This window comes from Girardinichthys multiradiatus, chromosome 17 (genome assembly GCF_021462225.1).
Source record: "Girardinichthys multiradiatus isolate DD_20200921_A chromosome 17, DD_fGirMul_XY1, whole genome shotgun sequence".
Classification (NCBI taxonomy): domain Eukaryota; kingdom Metazoa; phylum Chordata; class Actinopteri; order Cyprinodontiformes; family Goodeidae; genus Girardinichthys; species Girardinichthys multiradiatus.
Genome location: NC_061809.1, coordinates 26,664,879 through 26,691,802, shown reverse-complemented (window position 1 = coordinate 26,691,802; position 26,924 = coordinate 26,664,879). Strand labels below are relative to the sequence as shown.

Sequence of the window (26,924 nt, the reverse complement as noted above, 5' to 3'; positions counted from 1 at the left end):
TGTAAGAAACGTCATAACGCATGAAATATTCAATGTTTTATCTGACCATCGATAAAAAATGTATTTGTTTTGCCTCTTAATATCGATCTGTTGATTAAACGTTTCAGCTGCAGAGACACGACAGAAGATTAGATTACCGTTGCAAGGCTGAAAGATGTTATCTTCAGACTGAAGGAAAGCATGGCACTGAACGTGTGAGAAGAATGGGAAGTCGTTTGGTGCAGTGGAGGTCGTAGTTTCAGCAAGACAGACTGCAGATGTAGTCGGGCTTTACTGGCTGGAGTATTCCAGGAATAACGGGCCTGGTGCCGATCCCCAGCAGTCACTGGGGGAGAGGCAAGGTCTCCTGTGTTTCTGGAGGGGGAGGTAATTTTTCAGCTTTTTTTGAGTTTCTCCTGGTTTGAAAAATCTTCCAAACCACCAAGATCTATGTTTTTTTATTTTATTTTAAGCTTGCAGCAACATGTGTGGGAGGGGAGAGATATTTATTTTCACCCCCCCTGTTCGATCGATCATCTGAAAATGGAGAGAGGATGGACTAACTGCAGACCTACCAAGACATGGAGGTCTGGCTAAACTGACAGGCTGGTCAAGGAGGGCATTTATCAGAGAAGCAGTCAAGAGGCTCATGGTAACTCTGGAGGAGCTGCTGAGATTCACAGCTCAGCTGGGAGAATCTGTTGACAGGAGAACTAATAGTTGTGCACTCCATAAATCTGGCCTTTATGCAAGAATAGTACAAAGAAAGTCACAAGAAGACCTGTTTGAAGTTTGCACACCATCCCCACAGCGAAAGAAGGTGTTGGCAGCATCATGCTGTTGGTGTATTTCATCAAAGACAAAGACGCTGGCGAGCATTAATGGGAAGGTGGACTGCGCTAAATCCAGGACAGTCCTGGAGCAAAACCTGTTAGAGAGAAGACTAGAGACTGGGTGGAGGTCCACCTTCCAGCAGGACAACCACCCTAAACCTGCACCCAGAGAATGGGATGGTTTAGATGAAAGTATAATCATGTGAAACTTTCTACACTGGATCATTCTAGTTCAAAGACACTCTCCATCTAATCTGACTAAGCTTGAGCTATTCTGCAAAGAAGAAGGTGTGAAAAAGACCTGCAGCTGGACATGCAGCACATGGTGGTTCTGCAAAGTATTGATTCAGGGGGGCTGAATACACATGCACACCATACTGCCAGTAAAATATATTGAGGTTTGTGTTTCTAACGTGACAAAAATGATAAAAAGTTTAAAGGTAATCCAATGGACCTGAGCTGCCCTAAAACCCATGATATAATTTGAATATTCAGTAATATCAGGTGCTGCACTTTTCCTGATTGCATTAAAGCATAGTGGTGTTTAGTGGTCAGAACGGAACTGGTTCCAAGCTTGGACCTGGCATAGAACCAGCACCACTTTCCTCTCAGCTTGTTTATGGGACCATAAGACTGTGGACGAAGCCATTGTGGCCGGATCCAAACGGTTTAGTTTTCATGCCTTCAGATGTCGACTGGAGTCAGAAGTGACCAGATTTGGATCGAAAGGTGCAATAGGAGTAAAACTTCAGGTTAAGTTATTGTTTTTAAAATTACCCTAAGCACATGAAACATCAGAACATCAGAATCAGATCTCCTTTTGGAAAATCTTGATTTTAAATGACAAAAACACTAAAATTACACAGATAAAAGCAAAAAGCTCAACACGTCTTCCTGCTTATGGTTAGTAGACCTGCAGGAAACACTGGTGTTGAACTGCCTTGATCAGTTAAATGACTCGTTTAGATATAAGCCAAATAAATTCTGTATATATTGAAGAGAGAATGCCATTTTGTTTCATTTTTTTTTACCAGATGAAGATGAGAATATTTGCCTCCACTCCTGTCAGATCCTTCAGAGTCACATCCAGACTTTTCACATTAAAACTTTGCCCTAATTGGCACCAGAAATAGTCGGTAGATCCAACATCGCTTTCAGCTCCGGTCCAGTTTGAGCCTCAGTTGGTCACAGACTGACTATCAGCTCAGATTTACTGTTGTGTTGTGAAACCTGTGTGTGGAGCTCCTGCAGAGGTGATGATGTACTCTGTATGTGTTTACCTTCCAGCCACATCGCTTCCCAGCATCCTTTACTGTAGGAAACAGACATGGAAACAAAGGCTGAAAGCGGCCAGCCACAAGCAGGAGAGTAAAAATAGAGAAAAGGTAAATAATTGATCACCGAACCAAAGGAGACACGGCGAACCGCTGTACTCCAGAGCAGAAGCATGTATTAGATCAGCTTTATTTGCACAGCCTGATGTCAGTCCTCCTCTCAGCGGGTTTTACAACACCAGCGTCTCTCCGAGCTGACGAGGAACTCAGGCTGAACACGAGTCAAAAGAAAGGGAATTCAAAGCGGGGACAAAATGGCAGCTGCAGATGTGAGAACAGGAGTTTTGTCATGTTAATTAGTCAAATTTATCCCCCGAGTTTGGATCGGGAAGTTTAGAGTAGGCCCAGAATTCAAATAAGGTGATAAATATTCTGTGGTACGGCTCAGGAGAATCAAGAGTCTGTTTGCTTCTTTTTGGTTTTCATTTTAATTTTGGGTGAAATGATCCTCCTTCTCCTCATTTCTCATCAGAAACGTGTTTATAGGAAAACTGTTGTCATCCTCACAGGATGGCGGTGATTCTTCAGAACCAGATGTTGCTCTTCATCAGCTGGGCATGAGGGGAACGACAGTCTCATTCAGTCGAATATTTGGGCAGAAACTGAAACCTTGGTTCAGCTTTTAGAACCATCTTCACCAGATGTGGTTTTCAGTCTCTCGCATTGTTCTGGATACATTTTGGACCACTCTTCCTTCCATCTTTGCTTCAGTTCATTAAGCTTTGCAGGCATTTGTTTCTCTTATTTCCATCAGTTTATGGTCAGTATTTTTTTGGGCCTTAGCAACATTAACATTCTGATCAGTGATCCCTTCCCCGTCATCTTTATTTGGTCCGTTTCACAAGTGTTCATATTTTTATTAAAAGGAAGGTCCATTTACTCTCTGGGCTCGTTTTTATAAAATTTACAAGCGAGTAGAAGCTGGTGCAGCTGTTTTGAAGCCAATAGATTAGTGGTTTCCTGAATAAGGATTGGGACTTGCATCTAAAAATGGTGCCTAAAGGTAATTTTTGGACATGGATTTATGTTTTTCTAATAGTTAATGATTGTATACGTGTCTCATATTTGTCACATGAGCTGAAACCAGTTACCAGAAGTAACCCAAAATTCAACAGCTTCTAGAACCAGGCAAGCATTTCTTATCAGTAACAAGGTTGAGGTCTGTACTTTGACTAGACCATTGTAAATCCTTGGTTCTTTTCTAGGGATGCACCATTATGAAAAATTGGGCCAATATTGCTATCAGATATTATTGCTGTTATGGCCGATCAGGGATATTTACTGATATTACATATATTTCCACACCGCTGTGCATCTCTGCTTTAGTTAAACACCCACAATCCTGCGCTGCATCGCTATCACTGTCACATGACCAAACATATACCACATGGCCAGCACCCCCCCCCCCCCCTCCAGAAACACAAACGGCAACACGATAGAAATAAACATCTGATGTTAATATTGGCCCAGTTTTACCTATCGGACCGATATGTTAAGAAACAGAAGCTTCTTCTGTGGGATCATTGTTCTGTTGATTACCCAGTTTGGTCCAAACTTCAACTGTTGGATAGATGGACTATTTGAATTTAGAAGACTAGTCTTTCAGAGGAATTCTTGGTCTACTCAGTGACCGCTAGGAGCCTATCTTGTGGCTTCAAAATAAGCCCATATCATCAGCCCTCCACCACCGTGCTTGCCAGTTTATATTCTACTCACAGCCTGACATTTCTACTTGGATCACGTCTGTCCAAAGGACTTCAACCCTTCCCAAGCAGCGGTACATGTTTAGGCATTTTTCTAATTGTCCTGTCATGAACTTTAACCTCTAACCTTCTGAGTAAGGCCTGAAGATTCTGAGACGGAGCTCTCAGGGTATTTTTCTGATTATTGTACGATCTGGCCTTGGGGTAAATCTGCTGGGATGTCCACTCCTTTAAACACTGGCAGCTGTCTTAAACGTTGCCCACCTATGAATAACCCTTCTCTCTGTGGATAGATGGACTTCAGATAGTTTGGAAATGGCCTTCCTAGATTGATGAGCAGCAGCAGTTGCTTCTCTAAGGTCATTGCTGATGTCTTTCAGCCTTGACGGTGAATATACCAGTTCTCCTGCAGGAAATTGTGAGCAGACTGAGTTGAACAGCCTCCTCGCTAATATAAAACGGCAACAGATGTTTCATTTTCACCCCAATATTCCTTAATCTCTGTCCATAGTCATTATTCCCTTAAATTACACATTTTCAGGTTTGATCCCTTTACTGAAATCACATCTGGATATGATGTTTAGTCAGCACCAGCTGGCCCAACTCAGCTTGAAACTGTTGATGGTGCAGTGTGACTGAAAGCTTGGGGAACGGCTGAGTAAATGTAGCGCAGGAGGATGTTCTGTTCGGAGCGTTGGAGCCACTGAGTGTGTGTCAGAGCATGACATCATCCTGCCGTTTTAAGCTTCTGGACTAAGAAGCAGAGAAAATGGTTTTAACACAAACATGCACTGAGACACACACCGGGTTCTTTAAGAGGTGCTGATGTCAGAACTCGGCTCATCTTTGTGCTCAGGATTACTGAAGCAGACCTGACTGTGTGTGTGTGTGTGTGTGTGTGTGTGTGTGTGTGTGTGTTTACATCCTTTTCCCTCAGCTTAATGTATTATCTCCACCGTTTCCGACAGATTTTCCCCACGCTTTCCCTCTCTCTGTTCCGCTGAAGAACAAACTGCTGACTCTCTTTGTGACTTTTATCCATTTTAATGTGTTTGTTTCAAGTGCAAATATTGTTTCCAAAGCAAGTTATTTCGCCTGTGCAGAAGCCTTCCATGAGCTGGTAAAATGTCAGGTTTTTGTGCTAAAGAACTATTTCAAAATATCTTCTAATTAAAATATGGCAAAAATATACAGGTCCATTTTAAGTTCAATACTATTGTTGCTCATTTCAGAAAGGAAAACAAATATACTCCACAGATTAATTGCAGATGAAGTGAAGAAAGAATATTTTAACAGAAATGTCAGGTTTCTATGCTCTCAATACCTGGTTGGGGCTCTTTTTGCATGAATTACCTCATCAATGCGAAGTGGCATGAAGGAGATCAGCCTGTGGTTCTGCTGAGGTGTAATGAAAGTCCAGGTTGCTTTGATAGCCGCCTTCATGTCATCTGCATCGTTGGTTCTTCTTCCTCTCATCTTCCTCTTGACAATACTCCATAGATTCTCTATGTTGAGATGTTTCTTGTTGATCTAAATTCTCTGCTGGACTTTTTTGCATTAATGCTGCTGTAGCAGTAATAAATAATAAAAAATACTAATTAATGCAACTTTCAGTACCAAAATTGTTCAACCAAATATAGAAACCGATTCACCGAATCCATTGACAACTAAGCTCGATATTGTGCTGTCTCCAGTTTATATTTAATATGCTCTGATGGAAAGAATACCTGCTTTGCTTGTAATTGCAACAGAGTAACTGCTGTGCTGGAGTGGATCAGAAGCAGATGTTGGGGAGCTCTCTGCTCGGCTCTTCTCTATTACATGAGCGTAAATGCAGCCATATTTGTTCACCGTTCCAAGGAGTCTTTGAAATATGAGAGATGTGTGGAGAAAAGATGGCAGCATCGGCCTAAAACTCAATTTCTCCAAGGGAGCTCATTCATTCTTGCTTGCAGGTTACTTGGGGTAAAATAAAACCTCCTGTTGCATCGAATTGCTGATTTTTCTTTTTTTTTTTTACATTGCTAAAACTTTTTGAGGTTCTGCAATTTTTCAGCAAGAGAAATTTTCTCAATGTTGTTAATAAACTAAAGATAATTTCTCTCTACCATCAAGTAAATGGGGAAAAAGCTTCGCAAAGGGTTCTGATCCAACCCATAGCATCACAAAGCTGCAGGGACCTCTTCCTATTGCTAACTCTGAGTTGCTGCCATCTAGATACAGGAATGAATGGATCAATGTAGAACGTGGCTTTTCCTCATGATTTGTGCTTTTTCTGATATTTGGTGATGAAAAACATGAACGGGTCTTTTTACAGTGTAAACATCAGAAAAATTCAGGACTGAATATCCAGACAAAAAAATGGATGATTTGAATTCCAGCAGGGAAGCGGCTGTGAATCTGCTTCATTGTCCAATGCTCACACACACACACACACACACACACACACACACACACACACACAGAGCCCTGGCTGCATCCAGGTGGATATACCGGCTTCACACATAGTAATTTTCCACGTGGATAAACCCAGCACGGTTACAGAGCCTTCCACAAACCGTTCACACGTCGCGTCCCAGCGTGTCTCTGATAGTCCAGCTGTCGGTCCGGCTCTGAAGCCTGCAGGGACGGACTCCTCTGATCCGGTTTATCCTGCATTGTCCTGTTGTGTGCTTGTTTGCTCCTGCAGTCGTCTGATAACTTATTTTTGTTGCTTTCTCCTTTTGAGGTTGAGCTCTGAAACAAAACCAGCAGGCTCAGTTCAGTCCACCGTAAACGGCTCTGAGGTGTACATTCTGGCTGCTTGTTTTCTCCACAAATGATGCTCGGTCTTGCACAGATATACTAACCACAGCGAATACAAATTATGCTGCTTATTTGTGAGCTGCAGACTCACTTGGCGAGCTTTTGTGGATCAGTCCTCGATGCAGAATTAATTCCCCGAAGTTTTCAAATCTGGTAAAAGAAAATTCATTTTTCTGCTTCTCAACCAAACCTCTGGTCTCTGTTATGAATCCCCCACTTAAAAATTATTATCAGTAATTATTTAAATATACGTAATGGAGTTAAAACTTTAAATTACTCCAGAACTATCAGTCGGATCGTGCGGTTGTTTTACAGGTCCTAACCGATGAATAGTTGGTGCTTGAAATGAAAAACTGTCAGTTATGACTGGGTCGGAACACATTCCTGTCACTAAACAGATTCCTTATTTTTAAAACATTTTTGATTAAACAGATTGTGTATTTTGAACATATTCTTTATTTTAAAACGGCTCCTAATGCTGAATAAATTCTCAAACTTAAACAGATTCTCAAAGCGGAACTGTTTCCATTTTTGTTAGTTTTAAACAAATTAGAAATCTGAAACTGAATGCTGAACAAATTCCCAAACTGAAATATGTTCAGAGTAAGGACTTTTTTCATAGTTGTTGAATCTTTGACTCCGTTTAGAGGCAGGAATCTGTTCAGCAGGCTATATCTGAAGAAAAACTTTTAAAGCCAGGAGAACTATTGATCTGGACTGTTTTACGTGATCAGAAGAAGTCCAACTGCTTGGAAGGAAAAGGTTTGCCCTGCCTGATTGTACAGGTCCTTCTCAAAATATTAGCATATTGTGATAAAGTTCATTATTTTCCATAATGTCATGATGAAAATCTAACATTCATATATTTTAGATTCATTGCACACTAACTGAAATATTTCAGGTCTTTTATTGTCTTAATACGGATGATTTTGGCATACAGCTCATGAAAACCCAAAATTCCTATCTCACAAAATTAGCATATCATTAAAAGGGTCTCTAAACGAGCTATGAACCTAATCATCTGAATCAACGAGTTAACTCTAAACACCTGCAAAAGATTCCTGAGGCCTTTAAAACTCCCAGCCTGGTTCATCACTCAAAACCCCAATCATGGGTAAGACTGCCGACCTGACTGCTGTCCAGAAGGCCACTATTGACACCCTCAAGCAAGAGGGTAAGACACAGAAAGACATTTCTGAACGAATAGGCTGTTCCCAGAGTGCTGTATCAAGGCACCTCAGTGGGAAGTCTGTGGGAAGGAAAAAGTGTGGCAGAAAACGCTGCACAACGAGAAGAGGTGACCGGACCCTGAGGAAGATTGTGGAGAAGGGCCGATTCCAGACCTTGGGGGACCTGCGGAAGCAGTGGACTGAGTCTGGAGTAGAAACATCCAGAACCACCGTGCACAGGCGTGTGCAGGAAATGGGCTACAGGTGCCGCATTCCCCAGGTCAAGCCACTTTTGAACCAGAAACAGCGGCAGAAGCGCCTGACCTGGGCTACAGAGAAGCAGCACTGGACTGTTGCTCAGTGGTCCAAAGTACTTTTTTTGGATGAAAGCAAATTCTGCAAGTCATTCGGAAATCAAGGTGCCAGAGTCTGGAGGAAGACTGGGGAGAAGGAAATGCCAAAATGCCAGAAGTCCAGTGTCAAGTACCCACAGTCAGTGATGGTCTGGGGTGCCGTGTCAGCTGCTGGTGTTGGTCCACTGTGTTTTATCAAGGGCAGGGTCAATGCAGCTAGCTATCAGGAGATTTTGGAGCACTTCATGCTTCCATCTGCTGAAAAGCTTTATGGAGATGAAGATTTCATTTTTCAGCACGACCTGGCACCTGCTCACAGTGCCAAAACCACTGGTAAATGGTTTACTGACCATGGTATCACTGTGCTCAATTGGCCTGCCAACTCTCCTGACCTGAACCCCATAGAGAATCTGTGGGATATTGTGAAGAGAACGTTGAGAGACTCAAGACCCAACACTCTGGATGAGCTAAAGGCCGCTATCGAAGCATCCTGGGCCTCCATAAGACCTCAGCAGTGCCACAGGCTGATTGCCTCCATGCCACGCCGCATTGAAGCAGTCATTTCTGCCAAAGGATTCCCGACCAAGTATTGAGTGCATAACTGTACATTATTATTTGAAGGTTGACGTTTTTTGTATTAAAAACACTTTTCTTTTATTGGTCGGATGAAATATGCTAATTTTGTGAGATAGGAATTTTGGGTTTTCATGAGCTGTATGCCAAAATCATCCGTATTAAGACAATAAAAGACCTGAAATATTTCAGTTAGTGTGCAATGAATCTAAAATATATGAATGTTAAATTTTCATCATGACATTATGGAAAATAATGAACTTTATCACAATATGCTAATATTTTGAGAAGGACCTGTATGGTGGACAATAATCATCTTTGTATATATTAGAACGCCTTGGTCCTGTTTATGGTGTTTTGTCCATCTTTTATGTCCTCCTCCGTCTGGATTTACATTCAGGTTAGACCGAGCCTTTGGGGAATGAACGGAAGTCAATGATGTGTGTGTTTTTGTGTCCATTAGGAATCAGGGTCAGTCACTCACCAGTCCATTAAGACCACTGATTCACTTTTATTCTGTTTGTTTCCATGCCGCTGTCCGCCTCGCTCAGCCTTAGGCATTATCAATCACTGTCTGACTCTGCCCCACTGCATTTTGGGTAATTTCACAGCGACTCAAGTGTAAAAAACTAACAGAAATGTTGCGTTTTCCCCCCAGACTGCTGGGTGTGACTTAAGGCTCTACAATCTGCAGTTCCCCAGAGTGGACAGCAGGTGGCAGCAGAAGATAGGTTCCTTGCATAGTAGTGTGTGTGTTGAAGTGGAGCATGGAGAACAAGATTACACACACTCTCACACATACAGATGTGCTGTCCAATCACATTACAGAGCAACAGAAGCCTGAAAGTGATATGCAAATGAGTCTGCACGGGTTTAGCAGCCTCTCTCTCTTTCTTACTGCCTTTGTTCAGTAATGGTCTCTCGACCAGGCGTTTGGTTGTCATCTCTGTAAGCATAAAGCATCGCTGAAGTGGCCTTTGGGCCGCTGTGCCCTCAGGATTTTCTGACAGGTGAGGAAGGTAGAGTTGAGCCTTCCTCATGGTCATTAAAGAACACTGGTGTTTATCCAGCTTTACTTACAGTCTGCAACAAAACCCCTTCACAGGTTCTTCTTCTTACATCTAGGAGTGTTGCTGTAGGTCAGGTGACGCATCTCATATTAAATACAGGTTTCACTTCTCCTGTTTACAGGTTTAAATGCACATCATCAGGGCAATAAACCTCCAACAACTGTAGATAAGCTTGTAGCCTTTAGCCCCCAAATGTCCAAATAATGCAGACTCTGCAGCTTTAGATTCAACATACTCTCATTGGCCACTTTATTAGGTACACGTGTCCAACTGCCAGGAGTTAGTCAGTTACATGGCAGCAACTTAACGCATTTGGGCATCTACGTTGGTGCAGGTAAGACAACTTGCTGAAGTCAAAACCGAGCTTCAGGATGAGGAAGAAAGGAGATTTAAGCAACTTTGAAAGCAGCACGGTTGCTGGTGCCAGATCAGCTGTTTTTGTTAGAATATGCTGCTCTGCTAGGAGTTTAATGCACAACAATCTCTCAGGTTTACACACAATGCTGATGGTTAGCGGCATTTTGCAGAAGAAAATGCCTTGTTGATGCCAGAGGTCAGAGGAGAATCAGCAGGCTGGCTTAAGTGGATAAAAAAGCAATATTCACTCAAATTGTCTACATGTTATGATTTGTGGGTGTTTTGGGGTTTTGTTGGTCTTATTTCACAGTTGAAGTTTTGAATCATGTTTCTGTTTATTTTTCTAGTCATGTTTTAGTCTTGTTCATGTTTTGTCAAGTTTGGTTTTTGGATCTGGTTATGCTTTAGTTTCATGTTTTTCTAGTTTTTGTTAGTTTGTATTCAAGAGTCTGTTTTGCTCCAGTCACGTTTTGTTCTCTCCTGTCTGTTAATCAACTTTATTCGGTTCACTTGCATCTAGTTACTCTGTCTTGCTTCACCTGGTTCACACTCCATATACAGGTCCTTCTCAAAATATTAGCATATTGTGATAAAGTTCATTATTTTCCATAATGTCATGATGAAAATTTAACATTCATATATTTTAGATTCATTGCACACTAACTGAAATATTTCAGGTCTTTTATTGTCTTAATACGGATGATTGTGGCATACAGCTCATGAAAACCCAAAATTCCTATCTCACAAAATTAGCATATTTCATCCGACCAATAAAAGAAAAGTGTTTTTAATACAAAAAACGTCAACCTTCAAATAATCATGTACAGTTATGCACTCAATACTTGGTCGGGAATCCTTTGGCAGAAATAACTGCTTCAATGCGGCGTGGCATGGAGGCAATCAGCCTGTGGCACTGCTGAGGTCTTATGGAGGCCCAGGATGCTTCGATAGCGGCCTTTAGCTCATCCAGAGTGTTGGGTCTTGAGTCTCTCAACGTTCTCTTCACAATATCCCACAGATTCTCTATGGGGTTCAGGTCAGGAGAGTTGGCAGGCCAATTGAGCACAGTGATACCATGGTCAGTAAACCATTTACCAGTGGTTTTGGCACTGTGAGCAGGTGCCAGGTCGTGCTGAAAAATGAAATCTTCATCTCCATAAAGCTTTTCAGCAGATGGAAGCATGAAGTGCTCCAAAATCTCCTGATAGCTAGCTGCATTGACCCTGCCCTTGATAAAACACAGTGGACCAACACCAGCAGCTGACACGGCACCCCAGACCATCACTGACTGTGGGTACTTGACACTGGACTTCTGGCATTTTGGCATTTCCTTCTCCCCAGTCTTCCTCCAGACTCTGGCACCTTGATTTCCGAATGACATGCAGAATTTGCTTTCATCCAAAAAAAGTACTTTGGACCACTGAGCAACAGTCCAGTGCTGCTTCTCTGTAGCCCAGGTCAGGCGCTTCTGCCGCTGTTTCTGGTTCAAAAGGGGCTTGACCTGGGGAATGTGGCACCTGTAGCCCATTTCCTGCACACGCCTGTGCACGGTGGCTCTGGATGTTTCTACTCCAGACTCAGTCCACTGCTTCTGCAGGTCCCCCAAGGTCTGGAATCGGCCCTTCTCCACAATCTTCCTCAGGGTCCGGTCACCTCTTCTCGTTGTGCAGCGTTTTCTGCCACACTTTTTCCTTCCCACAGACTTCCCACTGAGGTGCCTTGATACAGCACTCTGGGAACAGCCTATTTGTTCAGAAATGTCTTTCTGTGTCTTACCCTCTTGCTTGAGGGTGTCAATAGTGGCCTTCTGGACAGCAGTCAGGTCGGCAGTCTTACCCATGATTGGGGTTTTGAGTGATGAACCAGGCTGGGAGTTTTAAAGGCCTCAGGAATCTTTTGCAGGTGTTTAGAGTTAACTCGTTGATTCAGATGATTAGGTTCATAGCTCGTTTAGAGACCCTTTTAATGATATGCTAATTTTGTGAGGTAGGAATTTTGGGTTTTCATGAGCTGTATGCCAAAATCATCCGTATTAAGACAATAAAAGACCTGAAATATTTCAGTTAGTGTGCAATGAATCTAAAATATATGAATGTTACATTTTCATCATTACATTATGGAAAATAATGAACTTTATCACAATATGCTAATATTTTGAGAAGGACCCGTATACACACCTGTTCTGTTTATGTCCCTCGTGGAAACAGTTTTTGGATCATGCCAAGCCTGTCTTGCCTGCCCGTTTATTGTTTTGTTCCTGCTTCTTCTTTTGAGTGAGTATTTTGTTAATTAAAGCCTTTTTCACTTACCGTTATGCTGCCTGCTAGTCTGCATTCCGGGGTCCTCCATTTTGCAAGTACTAACAGAATGTTTCCGCCACACATGGACCTCGCGGACAGTAGGCAGGAGAGCGCCAGGGATCGGTGGGTTCAGTGTCAGATGGAGGAGGCAATGAGGCATCTTGCGTCCGATCTGGAGGTCCTGCCCTCTCCACTGCTGCTGGAGCAGATGGAGTGTGAGGCGATTCAGCGCCGTTCTCCGCCTGCTCCCCTGATTGAGGTCCCTAATACGGCAGTGAAGCCCTCACCCTCCTCCCGCCGCAAGAAACGCGGCCGTGGAGCACCCTCCTGTGTTTCAGCGGGCAAGGAGGAATCTCCCACGACTGCTGCTGCCACACCCGGAGCGGTAACTCCTTGCTCGCTGGCGGGAGGGTGGCAGCGAGTAATCCTGCTTCTTCGTCTGCCACACCACTGTCTCCCAGGCTCGCTGCAGCTCTGCCCATTCCGTCTTCGCTCGCTCCAGGCCGGTGTTCTGAGGCAACACCTGACGAGCTGGAGCAGCGTTTAAGGTTTTATGCACGTCAAATTAAGAGCAGCTTCAGGAAGACCAGTCTCCTGTATTCCTCTCCTGAGCTGATGGAGAAAATCAAGCAGATGGAGGAGGATTATGAAACGGCCGTAAGGCAGTTTTACTGCCGTCCACCTTCACCCACACCAGGCCACAAGAGCGCTGCTGCAGCTAAGTCCACGTCATGTCTCCAGAACGGTGCTGCGGCAGACCAGCCCACATGATGTCTCCAGAGTGCTGCTGCTGCTGCTGCAGAGCAGGCCACACCAGGTCTACAGCCTGCTGCAGAGTTTCCAGGGGGTCCGAGGATGGACCGCTTCTATTACCGGTTTCAGAGGGGTCTGAGGACGGACTACCTCTGATTCTGGCTCCTGGACTGTCTGACTGTGTTCCAGGCCGAATTGACTCACAGCCTGACTTACAGCCCAAGTCTTCCTCAACCTCCTCCACACATCGCAGAGGACGTCGTAAGAGGGACGCCTCGGCTCAAGTCATCGGGGGTCCCGGCGACGCCTCGGCTCCTGCACCTAGTCTGCAGGCCTTCCAGGGGTTCAGTGAGAAACTGGTCCTCGTTCTGGCTTCTGAACCCAGAGACGAGGGGTTCGAGGAGGAAGCACTGGCGGATCCTGTCTCTGGGGGTTCAAGGAGCAGCCTGTCCTCGTTCTGGCCTCCGATGGTCCCCCAGGCTCTGCTTCAGCCTCCGACGGTTCGCCAGGCATCGTGAACTTCAAGCCTGACTCCAAACCTCCAGGGTTCTTGCCTGGGTCCAAGCCGGACGCCAGACTCAAGTCTCTGTCGTGGATCAGGAAATGCCGCAGACCTCCAGACACCTCGCTTCATGGGTTCCTCTGGCCTTGCTGCCGGCACCCTGACTGCATCTTTACCGCCGGCCTCCTGATCTGTTGCACCAAGGGTCCTCTACTCTGCTCGGCCGGTCTCCTGATTGCCTGCTCTTTCGGCGCCGGCCTCCAGACCGAGGGTCCTCTACTCTGCTCGGTTGGCCTCCTGATCAACCTGCAGGTTCCCGTCACCGGCCGCCATGGTCTCTACGCCTCTGCTGGCCTCCACGTCTTTGTCGTTGCAGGTCCTGGCGCCCTCCTGAACTCCGTGCCTGCTTGGGATGACTTCCTGGTCGCCCACCTAACCCAAATCCACCCCATCCATCCGCCCTGTTTGGGTTATTTTTTTGTATGGACTGTTGTGGGCGTCTAGTATCCGCCCTTGAGGGTGGGGGGGTTGTGTTATGATTTGTTGGTGTTTTTGGGTTTTGTTTTTGCAGCCAGGTGAGGGCCCTCCTTCTCCAACAGTCGTCAGACATGATAGAGGTCTGGTTGCTTGAAAGTTTATCCTCCCTCCCATCCGGGCCCCCTGTAGACCAGTGCCAGGGGCGTACCATCCTCCCAGGCCCCCCTGAAGCACAGATGAGCACAGTATATGCCCAAAGGAATAACGTACTTTAAAACGTTCAAGTCAACATGGGGGTTTTAAAGGGTGCCACAGTCAGGACTGAGTGATGGTTTCTAAAAGCTTTACAAGACCGACTGACTTTAGCAATGTAGTAGGTGTAAAATATTGAATAAAACGTCTTACATGACTGGCTTTATTTTCACTCTTACATTTAACTTTATGACATGCAAATTTTCAAGTGGATTACCGATATTTGTGTATTTTGGGTAAAACTCGTCACCAATTGTCCACCGACATTATCGGTCACTAGGGAAGATTGTAAACTAAGTGGAGAATTTTTACCGACTAAGCTAACAGGAGTAGTACTTCATACAAGCATAAAAGTGGAGCAGCAAAGCGAAAAGGAAAAAAGAGAGCAAGGAAAAGCCTAGTTACAAAAACTGGACACATATTTTGTTCATTGTCCTGGAGATGAAGCCGACTTTTTTGTTGGCAGCGATTCAGGCCCGCCAAAACGCCCAGCACAGCCAGGGAGCCAGGTTAATTACAGGTAGCCATTCTAACAATCACTTTTCACAATGTGTGAGTTAGTTGTCGACTGTTGGTGACTGTAAACTGTAGTAGCCCAGCCCAACCAGCTTGTATCTAATTTTTTCTCTCTCTGCGGTATAGTGGTGATTTCAAATCTACTGATTTGAAATAGATGAAGTGGGTGTCAAAATGATCCGATGCTGTCCGTGGTGCTGAACTGCTTTGAATTTGTGTTGTTTTATCATTAATTACCATGTAGCCTAATGTTTTTCTTGTTCTCTTGGTGTGTTATATTTCATGTTCTTGATGGACCTCAAAATGACTTTTTGTTTTTTTCCGTGTTGCCGAAGCTTGTTGCGGGTTTGTGTATGTTGTAAATTGATGTTATGATGAGCTTTATTAAAAGGGCCGGTCATTTGCCCCGCCCCCGGCCCGGCTCTGATTTGCTCTACTAGTAGTTAGCTGAATACCATCTCTGAAAGCAGAACAAGCTGAACCTTCAATCAGATGGGCTGCAGCAGCAGCAGCAGATCTTTAAGCTAGGAACAGGGAGCTGAGGCTATAATTCACACATGCTCATCATAACTGAACAATAACAGATTGAAAAAACATGTTGCCTGATCTGAAAAGTCTGTGTTTCAGCTGCAACATCCTCGTTGTATGGTCAGAATTTGATGGTGGTGGTGTAATGGTGTGGGGAAAGTTTTTATTTATTTGATTTTGTGGTGCTAGTGTCATTTATTCATTGTATTCAGAGAGAACATGGGCAGAGAGAGAAGAGGGCATGCATCAAAGGTCCCCAGGTATCGGTATCAGGTATCAAATCCCAGATGGCTGCGTTGAGGCCCCCACAGACGCTACTCCTGCTCTTCCCATCTGCACCACCCCAAATCAGGGCTCCTGTTCGTGCTAAGTGAACATTTTTAAACCAGCTTCCCCAACAACTTGTTGAATCTGTGCCATGAAGAATGGAGGTAGTTCAGAAGGCAGTAGGTGGTGCACGTCAGTACCAGAGAGGTGTACGTTACACAGTGGCCAGTGTGTGTATGGTACTGTGTAGACCTTTTAAAACCTTCAGCAGTGATTCACAGTATTTCCTTCTTCTAACACTTCTGAGATTTATGACACCAAACCATGAAGAATTTCTTCCTCTAAGGACGGGTTAAGAGCTTCCAATACTACCAGAACATCATCGACACAATTTCTATCAACCCATTCTGATGTGTTGGGCCAGGGGGTGAAAACCCAGAAATCACACTAACTTTCAAAGTTCTCCAGCTCCTGTGGAGTTCCAAGGTGTTCCCAAGCCAGAAAGGATATAAGTCTTTCCAGTGAGTGGGATGTCCAAGAGAACTTCTTATCCTCAGCAAACCGAATGTGGAGGAGCAGCAGCAGCTTTACTTTGGGCTCCTACCAGATAAACTCAGCGTCCGGCCAGCTTAGCGTCTTCTTCACCACCACAAACCAGGGCCTTTAATAATACAGTTGAAGTAATTATCCTTCTATCCATCTTCTACTGCTCTGTCTCAGGTAGAAAACACCATTGGAAATGAGCGAGAGGTTCCTCCAAAGGAGACCCCAGTCAGGCATAGACATCCTGTTCAGTCAACAGTCAGCTGTTTAACATCATGATGGGATGCTCCTCTGAAAAGAAAAATAATCCTTATTGGATAGGGTTTCAGAAGGTAGGTGGAGAGAACTACAACACAATGCTGGTCTCGTGAGTCCAGTCAGCTGGTTGATGTTGATTAAGTAAGATCTGTCCTTGTTTTGATCCCACATCATGGATTGATAGACAACTGTAGTGGAAACTGTTTGTCTTGTTTTTGTGAAATGATCTAATGAGAACGAGCTGGGATTTAGTTAAACTGTGGTACATCAGGAACTCCTGGTGAGACTTTATTTCCCTTCTGGCCTGGGAATGCCTTGGGAGAAGCTAGAGAGATTTTTGCTGTGGAAAGGGATGCCTGGCTGTCCCTCCTGGCTCTGTTACGCCCTGCGAATTGATCCCTGATCTGTGGAAGACGATGGATGTCAAAGAATATCCGGAAAGTTTCTCTAAACTGATTGCTTTCTGTCTGAGTTTAGATACCATCAGCACCTCCCTGCAGGAGTTCACATCACTGCTGTTTATTTAAGGTTTGCTCTCCTGCATGCTGGTTGTGTGCACGTCTCTGGGTTTGCCGTCAACATTTCTGCGTCTGTCAGAAATGTATGCAGCAAGAGCTGTCAGTACATGACAGAGGTCAGAGGTTAACACGCAGTCCAACATTTTCCAGCGTGTGACTGAACTCCCTGCGGACCAGCTGTCAGTGAAAACGAGGCAGGGAAAAGGGATGATTACTGAGCGTCACAGTATGTGTTCAGAACAAACCAGTCTAACATACTTAATTGTCAACACTGGCCACATTTTCTACATACATTTTTTAATTCATTTATCACTTTTTTCTCCTTAAAACACGTGTTTTAGTGGGATTTTATGTGGTAGACCAACACAAAATATAATATGGTCCAACCAAGAGCCTTCAGATGTGAACTAGTTAGCATAAAGAGTCCAGATGTGTGTCATTTAATCTGGGTATAAATGCAGCTGTTCTGTTTCTGGCCTCAGAGGTTTGTTAGAGAACATTAGAGAACAAGAAGCAGTAAGACCAAGCAACCCAGCAGACAGGTCAGGGATAAAGTTCTTGAGAAGTTTAAAGCAGGGTTATGTTCTACAACATCTCCCAGAGGTCTGGTCAATCCATCATCTGAACATGGAGAGATGATGGACCAACTGCAGACCTACCAAGACATGGAGGTTCACCTAAACTGAGATGTAGAGAACGGCAGCTGAGGTGGGACGATAGATTTTAGCCGTGCACTCCTTACATTTGACCATTAGAAGAAAGGAAACGAGAAACTCATTGTTGGAAAGAAAGCTACAGTGTTGCTCTCTATCATTGGCCACAAGCAGTGTAGGAGACACAGCGAACCTTTGGAAGAAGGTCCTCTGGTTAGATCAGATCAAAATTCTTGAACCTTTTGACCTATGTGCAAAGGACTATTTGTGGTGGAAAACTTAAGACTATAAGACACCCTCCCCACCATGAACATGATGGTGACACCATCATGATGTGGAAAAGCCTTTCTGGAAGCTTATGGAAGCTGGTCAGGGCTGGTAGGAAGATGGATGAAGCTAAATTCAGCACAATCCAGGAAGAAAACCTGTTAGAGACTTGGGTGGAGGTTCACCCTCCAGCAGGATAACCACCCTAAACATGCAGTCAGAGCTGCACTAGGATCAAAGCATATTCATGTGTTAGAATGGCCTAGTCAAAGTCCAAACCTTAGTCTAATTAAGAATCTGTGGCAAGACCTGGAAACTGATGTTCACAGACGCTCCATCTAATCTGACTCCAAGAAATTTTAAAAACCATGTATCATTTTTCTTTCCACTTCACATGAGCTATCATAGAAAATCTCAAAATATGTTGCTGCAATGTGACAGAATGTGGAAAAGCTTCAGCAGGTATGAATATTGTTGCATTACTACTAATTAATCCCCCCCTTCCCCCTTTGTTTCTTTAAGCAGGATAATTAGTCTGTATCGTGGTGTCGTTTGTATTTGTGCTGCTTTAGCATCTCTTGTTTCTTTTTAACAATCGAGCAGAGACACTTCCCATCACCTCCCGTCTGTTACCTGACTGAACATTTCCCAGGAATCTCACTACCATTGGCGTGAACAGGAGCCATCAGGTTCTGGGCTCAACAACTAACATTTTAAACATGACCACATTATTTTGCTCCTAATCTGGAAGCTTCAGACAGACGTTCCTCTGGTTAATTGCCTCTGACATTTCATTCTGCTCTCCGCTTGTTTGGCTTCTCCTCAGCCAACTGGGATCTGCTTGGATCAGCGATGAGCTTCTGTTGGATCAACCGTATGGCTTGTGGATTAATAAATTAATTGCAATAATACATTGTCGTAAAGTAATGATTTAAAAACTACTACTTGCTAGTTTACTGCATCAAAGACTGAACCGTTGATTTTTTTAAAGAAAATTGTCCACTCCTTTTTTTGTCTTCTCCAGGTTCCCTCCATTGTCTCCTGTAAACATCAGTTTTCAGGTTTGCTCAGTTTCTCATTTGTATTGAGGTCTGGACTTTGACTAGGCCATTCTAGGACATAAATGTGCTTTGATATAAACAGTCCCATTGTAGCTCTGGCTGTATGTTTTGGGTCATGGTCCTTCTGAAAGATGAACCTCCACCGCCGTCTCCAGTGTTTTGTAGCCTGTACGTTAGTTTTCTACCACATGAAGCATTTTGCTTGTAGGCTAAAAAGTTTAATGTTGGTCGGATCTGATCAAACCACTTTCTTCGACTTATTTGCTCTTATGGCTTCTTCTGCAACAATGGCTTTCTTCCTGCTACTCTTCGTTTAAAGGTCAGATTTGTGGGATGCAGGGCTAATACTTTATAATGTCAACAGATATTCTCACATGAGCAGTAGGTCTTTGCAGCTCCTTCAGATATTATGGGCCTCTTGGCTGTTTCTCTGATTACTGCTCTCCTTGTCCAGTCTGTCACTTTAGATGGACGTCCATGTCGTGTTAGGTCTGCAGTTGGTCTGCGGTTTTGCACAACTTTTTCTTGGCCTCTTCTCTGTTCATCTCAATGAAAAACATGAAGTTTGTGGTTTCTGCTCTTCACCAGCCTGAGCGTTTCCAACACCTTCAGAGGATGCTGGTGTTAGCTCTTTGGTTCGGTTCCCCACAACAGTCAACAGAGGCAGGAAACTGAGAAACACTGACCAGGTGTTGTTTCCAAAAGGTGGAACACAGAACGCCTCCTCTGCCTCTCAGCATGCAATTACACACCCAACTGAGGAATTCAGAGCTCTCCCCTCCTGCTCCGAGTGTGAAGGAGGAGCAAGAGGAGGAGAGGAAGGTGGGAAACATGGATGAGAAGGAGGAAAGGGTGACAAAGGAAGGAAGGAGCTAATGAAGAAGATGAAACACAATCGAGGACTGAGATGAAGGAGTGTTTTGTGTGTGTGTGTGTGTGTGTGTGTGTGAAGCGAGCCTTGTGATTGGCTAAGCCCTGCGAGATGCACCAACAGCCAGAAGAAGACGGGAACAGAGGAGGAGAGGAAGGCTGCAGAGAATACAAAGAGCAAGTGTGTTAGAGAGTGTGTGTACTCGCTAATGTTTCTGAGTGCGTGTGTTAGGCATCCAGAGGTGTGTGTGTGTGGTGTGTGTGTGTGTGTGTGTGTGTGTGTGTGTGAGAGAGTGCAGCAGCAAGCAAAAAGCCAGGAGGAGGAGGAAACCTGATCCCACTCCCTCTCCCTGTCTGCCTGTGTGGAGCTGGTCTCATCATTCTCAGCATCGCTGCTAGCTTAGCACAACCCGGTTTCAGCCCAGTTTGGACCCCCGGCGGGGTGGGGAGCTCTGTGATGGAGCGGTTCCTGACCCTGCTGCGCCTCCTGAGCAGGAGGAGGCGAGGGAGGAGGTACCAGGCGGACGACGACTACCAGGAAGGCTACGAAGATGTTTACTACTACACCAGCAAGTACAACACACACCTTCAGAGTGAGTGTGAGGGAGGCGAGCTGCAGGCAGGGCAGCTTATCAACAGATTATCACTGCTGAAGGAGCTCCAAGCGCTGGCTGGAGTCCTCCTCAGTGGACACCAGAGGGTTTAAAACAGTCAGGCTGAGTGCAGAGAGCAGGTGCATGTGAGGTTCCCTTCAATTTGACTTTAAAATGAGGTGAAAATACAAGCGCGTGGTTGCTTCTCCATTATAGATGAAGGTCTTTTCTCAGTTACAGCACACACACCCACTCAGGTATCCAGGTGACGACGCTGGCCCAGGTGGTTTGTTAGGTAATAACAAGGCAGGAAGTGTTTACTCGAGGAAGGAATGTGGGAATTACACACTGTAATTCCAGGTTGCTGTAGCTGCTAGTTCCTGATAAACCTGCAAACTTTACCTAAGATTCCTTGCTTCAAACGTTGCAAAAAAATGGTAGGAATACTCCCCCTCTTCTTCTTAGCTTTTATTGAGATGCACAGATCGGACCTTTCCTGGCTAATACCAATTTCCAGTTCAGTTTGAGGTCTGACCTGCTGATCCAGAGCTCTCTAATGCCAAACATAGGAAAAATCTGCCACATGTTCCTTGATTGAGTTCATCAAAGCATTGGTCCCTCACCTTCTTCTGATTTTTTTCTAAACTGCATTGAAGTTCATCAAAGTAGATAGTGTTGGTTGATAGAAAATAGCGTGGATTCTTATTTTAGAAGCATTTAATAAATAGGGAAAAATATTTTTCTTTTGCTGATCAAGGGGAATCTAGCCAATTCCAATCTTTATTCTCTCATCTTTTATTTTAAATGTGACCGTTTTCAGATCTTTGCCTCATTTACAGGCCAAATGTGTTGCTTTTATTTCTGACATCACTGCTGAGCTGTCTTTGTTCTGGCAGCTTCTTCCGTTCGTCCCTGAATAAATTTACAAATCAGACCTCTGTGGTTTCCACAGCACTGATGCTGTCAGATCAGACTGGATCTCCTGTTAAAATGCAGCCTGTTTTTAGAAGGTGTCTGGGTGTGGTGCTTTCAGCCAGATCCTGCAGATTTCTTACATTATTAGCCTCTTATTTACCCTCTGAAGACATTTTTGGGTCTAAAAATACCAACCAACTCAATCTATTGAACATTACCTGGAACATTATGGTACATCAGATAAACCTTTAAATCTTCTGACTGTAAACATAAAAAGCCAATGTTCTGTTTGTCAATATCTTAATAAATGTTTTGTCACCTAAGAATCATTTCAGTAAAGGATTATTTTGCCTTCCTTTTGGAAGCATACCCAAACTTACACTTTTAGGTTAAACTTCTGGAGCTTCGTTCAGAAAGGGCTGCAATACAGGTTCTTCTCAAAATATTAGCATATTGTGATAAAGTTCATTATTTTCCATAATATCATGATGAAAATTTAACATTCATATATTTTAGATTCATTGCACACTAACTGAAATATTTCAGGTCTTTTATTGTCTTAATACGGATGATTTTGGCATACAGCTCATGAAAACCCAAAATTCCTATTTCACAAAATTAGCATATTTCATCCGACCAATAAAAGAAAAGTGTTTTTAATACAAAAAACGTCAACCTTCAAATAATCATGTACAGTTATGCACTCAATACTTGGTCGGGAATCCTTTTGCAGAAATGACTGCTTCAATGCGGCGTGGCATGGAGGCAATCAGCCTGTGGCACTGCTGAGGTCTTATGGAGGCCCAGGATGCTTCGATAGCGGCCTTTAGCTCATCCAGAGTGTTGGGTCTTGAGTCTCTCAACGTTCTCTTCACAATATCCCACAGATTCTCTATGGGGTTCAGGTCAGGAGAGTTGGCAGGCCAATTGAGCACAGTGATACCATGGTCAGTAAACCATTTACCAGTGGTTTTGGCACTGTGAGCAGGTGCCAGGTCGTGCTGAAAAATGAAATCTTCATCTCCATAAAGCTTTTCAGCAGATGGAAGCATGAAGTGCTCCAAAATCTCCTGATAGCTAGCTGCATTGACCCTGCCCTTGATAAAACACAGTGGACCAACACCAGCAGCTGACACGGCACCCCAGACCATCACTGACTGTGGGTACTTGACACTGGACTTCTGGCATTTTGGCATTTCCTTCTCCCCAGTCATCCTCCAGACTGTGGCACCTTGATTTCCGAATGACATGCAGAATTTGCTTTCATCCGAAAAAAGTACTTTGGACCACTGAGCAACAGTCCAGTGCTGCTTCTCTGTAGCCCAGGTCAGGCGCTTCTGCCGCTGTTTCTGGTTCAAAAGTGGCTTGACCTGGGGAATGCGGCACCTGTAGCCCATTTCCTGCACACGCCTGTGCACGGTGGCTCTGGATGTTTCTACTCCAGACTCAGTCCACTGCTTCCGCAGGTCCCCCAAGGTCTGGAATCGGCCCTTCTCCACAATCTTCCTCAGGTTCCGGTCACCTCTTCTCGTTGTGCAGCGTTTTCTGCCACACTTTTTCCTTCCCACAGACTTCCCACTGAGGTGCCTTGATACAGCACTCTGGGAACAGCCTATTCGTTCAGAAATTTCTTTCTGTGTCTTACCCTCTTGCTTGAGGGTGTCAATAGTGGCCTTCTGGACAGCAGTCAGGTCGGCAGTCTTACCCATGATTGGTGTTTTGAGTGATGAACCAGGCTGGGAGTTTTAAAGGCCTCAGGAATCTTTTGCAGGTGTTTAGAGTTAACTCGTTGATTCAGATGATTAGGTTCATAGCTCGTTTAGAGACCCTTTTAATGATATGCTAATTTTGTGAGATAGGAATTTGGGGTTTTCATGAGCTGTATGCCAAAATCATCCGTATTAAGACAATACCCAGGCCATGGGTACTTTCAATGGATAGATAAAGAGTGCACATATACAGTGCAATAGCTGCAAAGGTCCCATCATTCAAAACAACCACGGCTCCAGCAAAGTGTGCCTCATGTAAAATCAGGAACATTTAAAACATAAAACAAAGAAAAAGAATAATGATAACAGACAGTTAAAACAACAATAAAAACAGAAGTAAAAACAAAACGTCTCAGGTTGTGCCAAAAACCAAGGAATAAAAATGCATTTTAAAAAGAGTTTTAAGGCGCGGTGTAGGGGTTTAAGCACGCCACCATATACGGAGGCTACAGTACTCAAAGCGGCCGTCCCGGGTTCGAGTCCCGGACCCAGCGACATTTGCCGAATGTCTCCCCCTCTCTCTACCCCTCTTTCCTGTCTGCCTGCTGTCAAAAAAAAAAAAAAGGCCACTAGTGCTGAAAAAAAAAAAAAGAGTTTTAAAAGTGGAGAGTAAAGGGGCACGTCTGATATGGAAAGGTAGATCGGTCCATAAACACCGAAGGGTCTGTCCCCTCTGAGCTTCCTGTTAGATCTCGGCACATCGAGGAGTAGCTGATCCGTTGACCTGAGGCATCAAGCAGGAGAATATTGTTGAAGCACCTCAGAGAGGTGAGATGGGGCAAGATGCAAACTTTTTAAAACAAATAAGAGAATCGTGAGATGAACTCTAAAATGCTCAGGCAGCCAGTAGAGGGAGGCCAGATTGAGGGTGATGTGCTCCTTCTTACCAACTCCAGTCAGACGTCTAGCAGCTGCATTCTGGACCAACTGGAGACGTTTCAGGGGAGGACTGGCTGAGTCCAAGGTAGAGAGCATTACAATAGTCAAGCCAGGATACATTTAAGGCGTTAGCATTTCAGCATTTTGTTTTGAGAGAATCAGCTTTACTTTGCAAGCTGCCTTAGATGATTAAAACTAAACTTGACCGCCGCTCCAACCTGGCAATCTAATTTAAAATCACTGTCCATTTTAAACCCAAATTAGAAACTATCTGCTTTAAATATGACACCAAGGAGCTTAAATCAATAGTAGTCTCTGGGACCAACACCATCATTTCTGTTTTTTATCTTTAAAATTTAGGAAGTTTTAGGCCATCCAGGTTTTGATAGACACAACAGAGGCAGTTTGATTGAGAGGACGCCTGTTTTTAGTGGCCTTTATATATGACTGTTGAAGAAGATCCCATGCTTCCTCGGTATTGAACCCAAAGAAGGCCAAAAAATGGGAGGAAACAGGGGACCCAAGTTTGAGCCCTGTGGAACCCCATGAGATAGAGGAGCAGATGAGGATTCAGATCTGCTATTTCAACAAACATGGTTCTGTCTGGCAAATAAGACTGAAACCAGTTTAATGTGGTAACACAAATACCCACTTGGAGATTGATCATAGTTATTGACAGCAATAGCTTAATTTGTGACTATTTAAAAAGACATATGTCACATTAATATTTGTTGTCAGACCAAAGTGCAGGTAAGAGCTGGGCAGCTGCATGTTGAGTGATCTTCAGCTTTATTCAGATGTATCCAAACGTAACATAAATCACTGCAGGAACATGAAACACATGGCAGTCAAGGATATAGACCCGAGTTGAGAGACAAGGAACCAGCAATCAACACATGAAACAGACTAACTAATATACTAAGGGAATACAAAGGGCAGTTAATCAAAGGAAGAGGGAACAGGTGAGACAAGGAGGCAGGGAGACAGAAGGAACAGGTGAAACTAATGCATAGACTAAACATGGGCGAAAGGATTAATTAATAAAAAGACACAAACCAAAAACCACAAAGAAAGTCCAAAATGTCACACCGTGACAACATACTGCTCAACCAGAACACTGGGTTAAGGGTATTTTCTAAGAAAAAAAAGACAATACAAGGCCAAAAAGAATTTAAAATGATGTATAAAAGGAGAGTAGCAGGAGAAAAGAACAGAGGAAAAGTTGCCTGCATGTCCTCCAGCTGCTTGAGCTTTTAGCTGCATAGCTATAGAGATAATTGGGGAAAACCTAAGCTGCTCCAACTATTTACTTTTTTGACAAAGAAAAGTTTCTTGTTTAAACAGAGTTGTTGAACTGCATATCTGAAGTATATCTTTAGGTCCTCAGTAAACAGGCACCGTGATGTAAAGTTCTCGTTTCACGTGCAATCACAGATGTTTACTGCTGGACCAGTAAAGCTCACATCAGATAAAGGGTGATATATGTTTACCTGCATCAGTGGCCGGCACTTTCATGGTTTTCCATTAATTGTTAGTAGGTCTATCACTCACTTGCTGTAACCTTAAGTGTCTGCTGTTGTGATAACTGGGTTTAACTGAGGCTACTACTGTTTTCTGAGGATGCTTCTCCCAATCTAACATTGCTTTATGATTATTTTAGATGTGTATCTGATTCCAGACATAAAGTCTTAAATAAAGTCCCCAGATGTGTTTGCACATTGTAGTGTTAACTAAAGCAATAATGCTTATTGCCTTTTATTTGTTTAAAAGTACAGTTTATTCATCTTTTCTAGTGTTTGTAGCATAAATATGCTTCACCATTCATATTTTTTCCATTTATTTATACTTCTAAAGAGGTTCTCAAGATCCCAGAGTGCCAGATTTGCCTTTGCTGTAGAGAACTTAGATCCTTCCCTTAACTGAGATTTCCTAAAGGCTGACAAGATTCCCGAATCCAGTATGTACAATGACTGACGGAGGGTGGAAGCTTGAAATTATAAAACCAAGCAACTTTACTGTGCTATGTCCAACCTTCATGTTATCTGTTGAAGTCTTGCTCTCTCTCGCTCTTTCACAGCCTGGGTAAAGCAGACATTTTGGATTTATTTCCACAGACCTCACTGATACTGAAGATTAGGGCTGCACAATATATCATGAATATATCTTGAATAATTTTTTGCCACAACTTCACACTATTGCATGCTAGTAAATATCCAAGCTGTTGGTTAGAGTCTTACTGCAGTAGATGCCCACATCAGTCGGATGATGGGGGCTAAAGGTAATGGGGAAAATTTGGGATTTATTGCACCTGATATCACCATCGCATTATTTCCTATTTATGTGCAGCTTTACTGAAAATAACTAACCATTCCCTCAGTAACAACTTCCACACCGAAGAGTGATGTCAGCACAACCTCGTAGCGCTTACATATGGTGCGGTGCGTTCACTGATCAGATCTTATAGTTAAGCCGATCCAGATGAAAATCAGCGGATTTCCAGGGGCATCTCTAGTTTTATGTAGAAGAGCCAAAAAATGACCCAAACAAGAGTAAAAAATCGACTGAAGTACTGAGTAACTGTTTGATCATAATATCTGACTTAATTTTTCAAAAATTATGTGTTCTAAAAAGTATTCAGTCTGAAAACAGAAACATTTCCAGTTAAAACATTTTCACAACATAGAGCTTTTGAACCTAATACTTTCAGTAAGTAATGTATACAAGTTAGAGTAGTGCAAAGTACTTCCAGTGACAATGTTTACCGTATCTTCCATTGACGAGGTAGGCTCAGCAGAACAAGAAGCTTGTGTACAAGCAAGAGGTCTCA

The 26,924-nt window shown here is 43.7% G+C and overlaps 1 protein-coding gene across 3 annotated transcripts in view; it reads left to right on the top strand.

Annotated features, from left to right (window-relative positions):
- grip1 (glutamate receptor interacting protein 1) overlaps nucleotides 1-26,924 on the top strand; it is a 76,908-nt gene that overhangs the window by 4,983 nt on the left and 45,001 nt on the right. Inside the window, exon 1 of one of the 3 annotated variants that reach the window (XM_047390392.1) lies at nucleotides 20,107-20,534. The exons of 1 other annotated variant lie outside the window; for it this stretch is intronic. In XM_047390392.1, coding sequence (XP_047246348.1) covers nucleotides 20,399-20,534 — 136 coding nt within the window. In that variant the 5' untranslated portion in view covers nucleotides 20,107-20,398. Of the gene's footprint in view, nucleotides 1-20,106; nucleotides 20,535-26,924 lie in introns of those variants that run through there. One more of the 3 variants, XM_047390388.1, reaches the window with a different exon arrangement.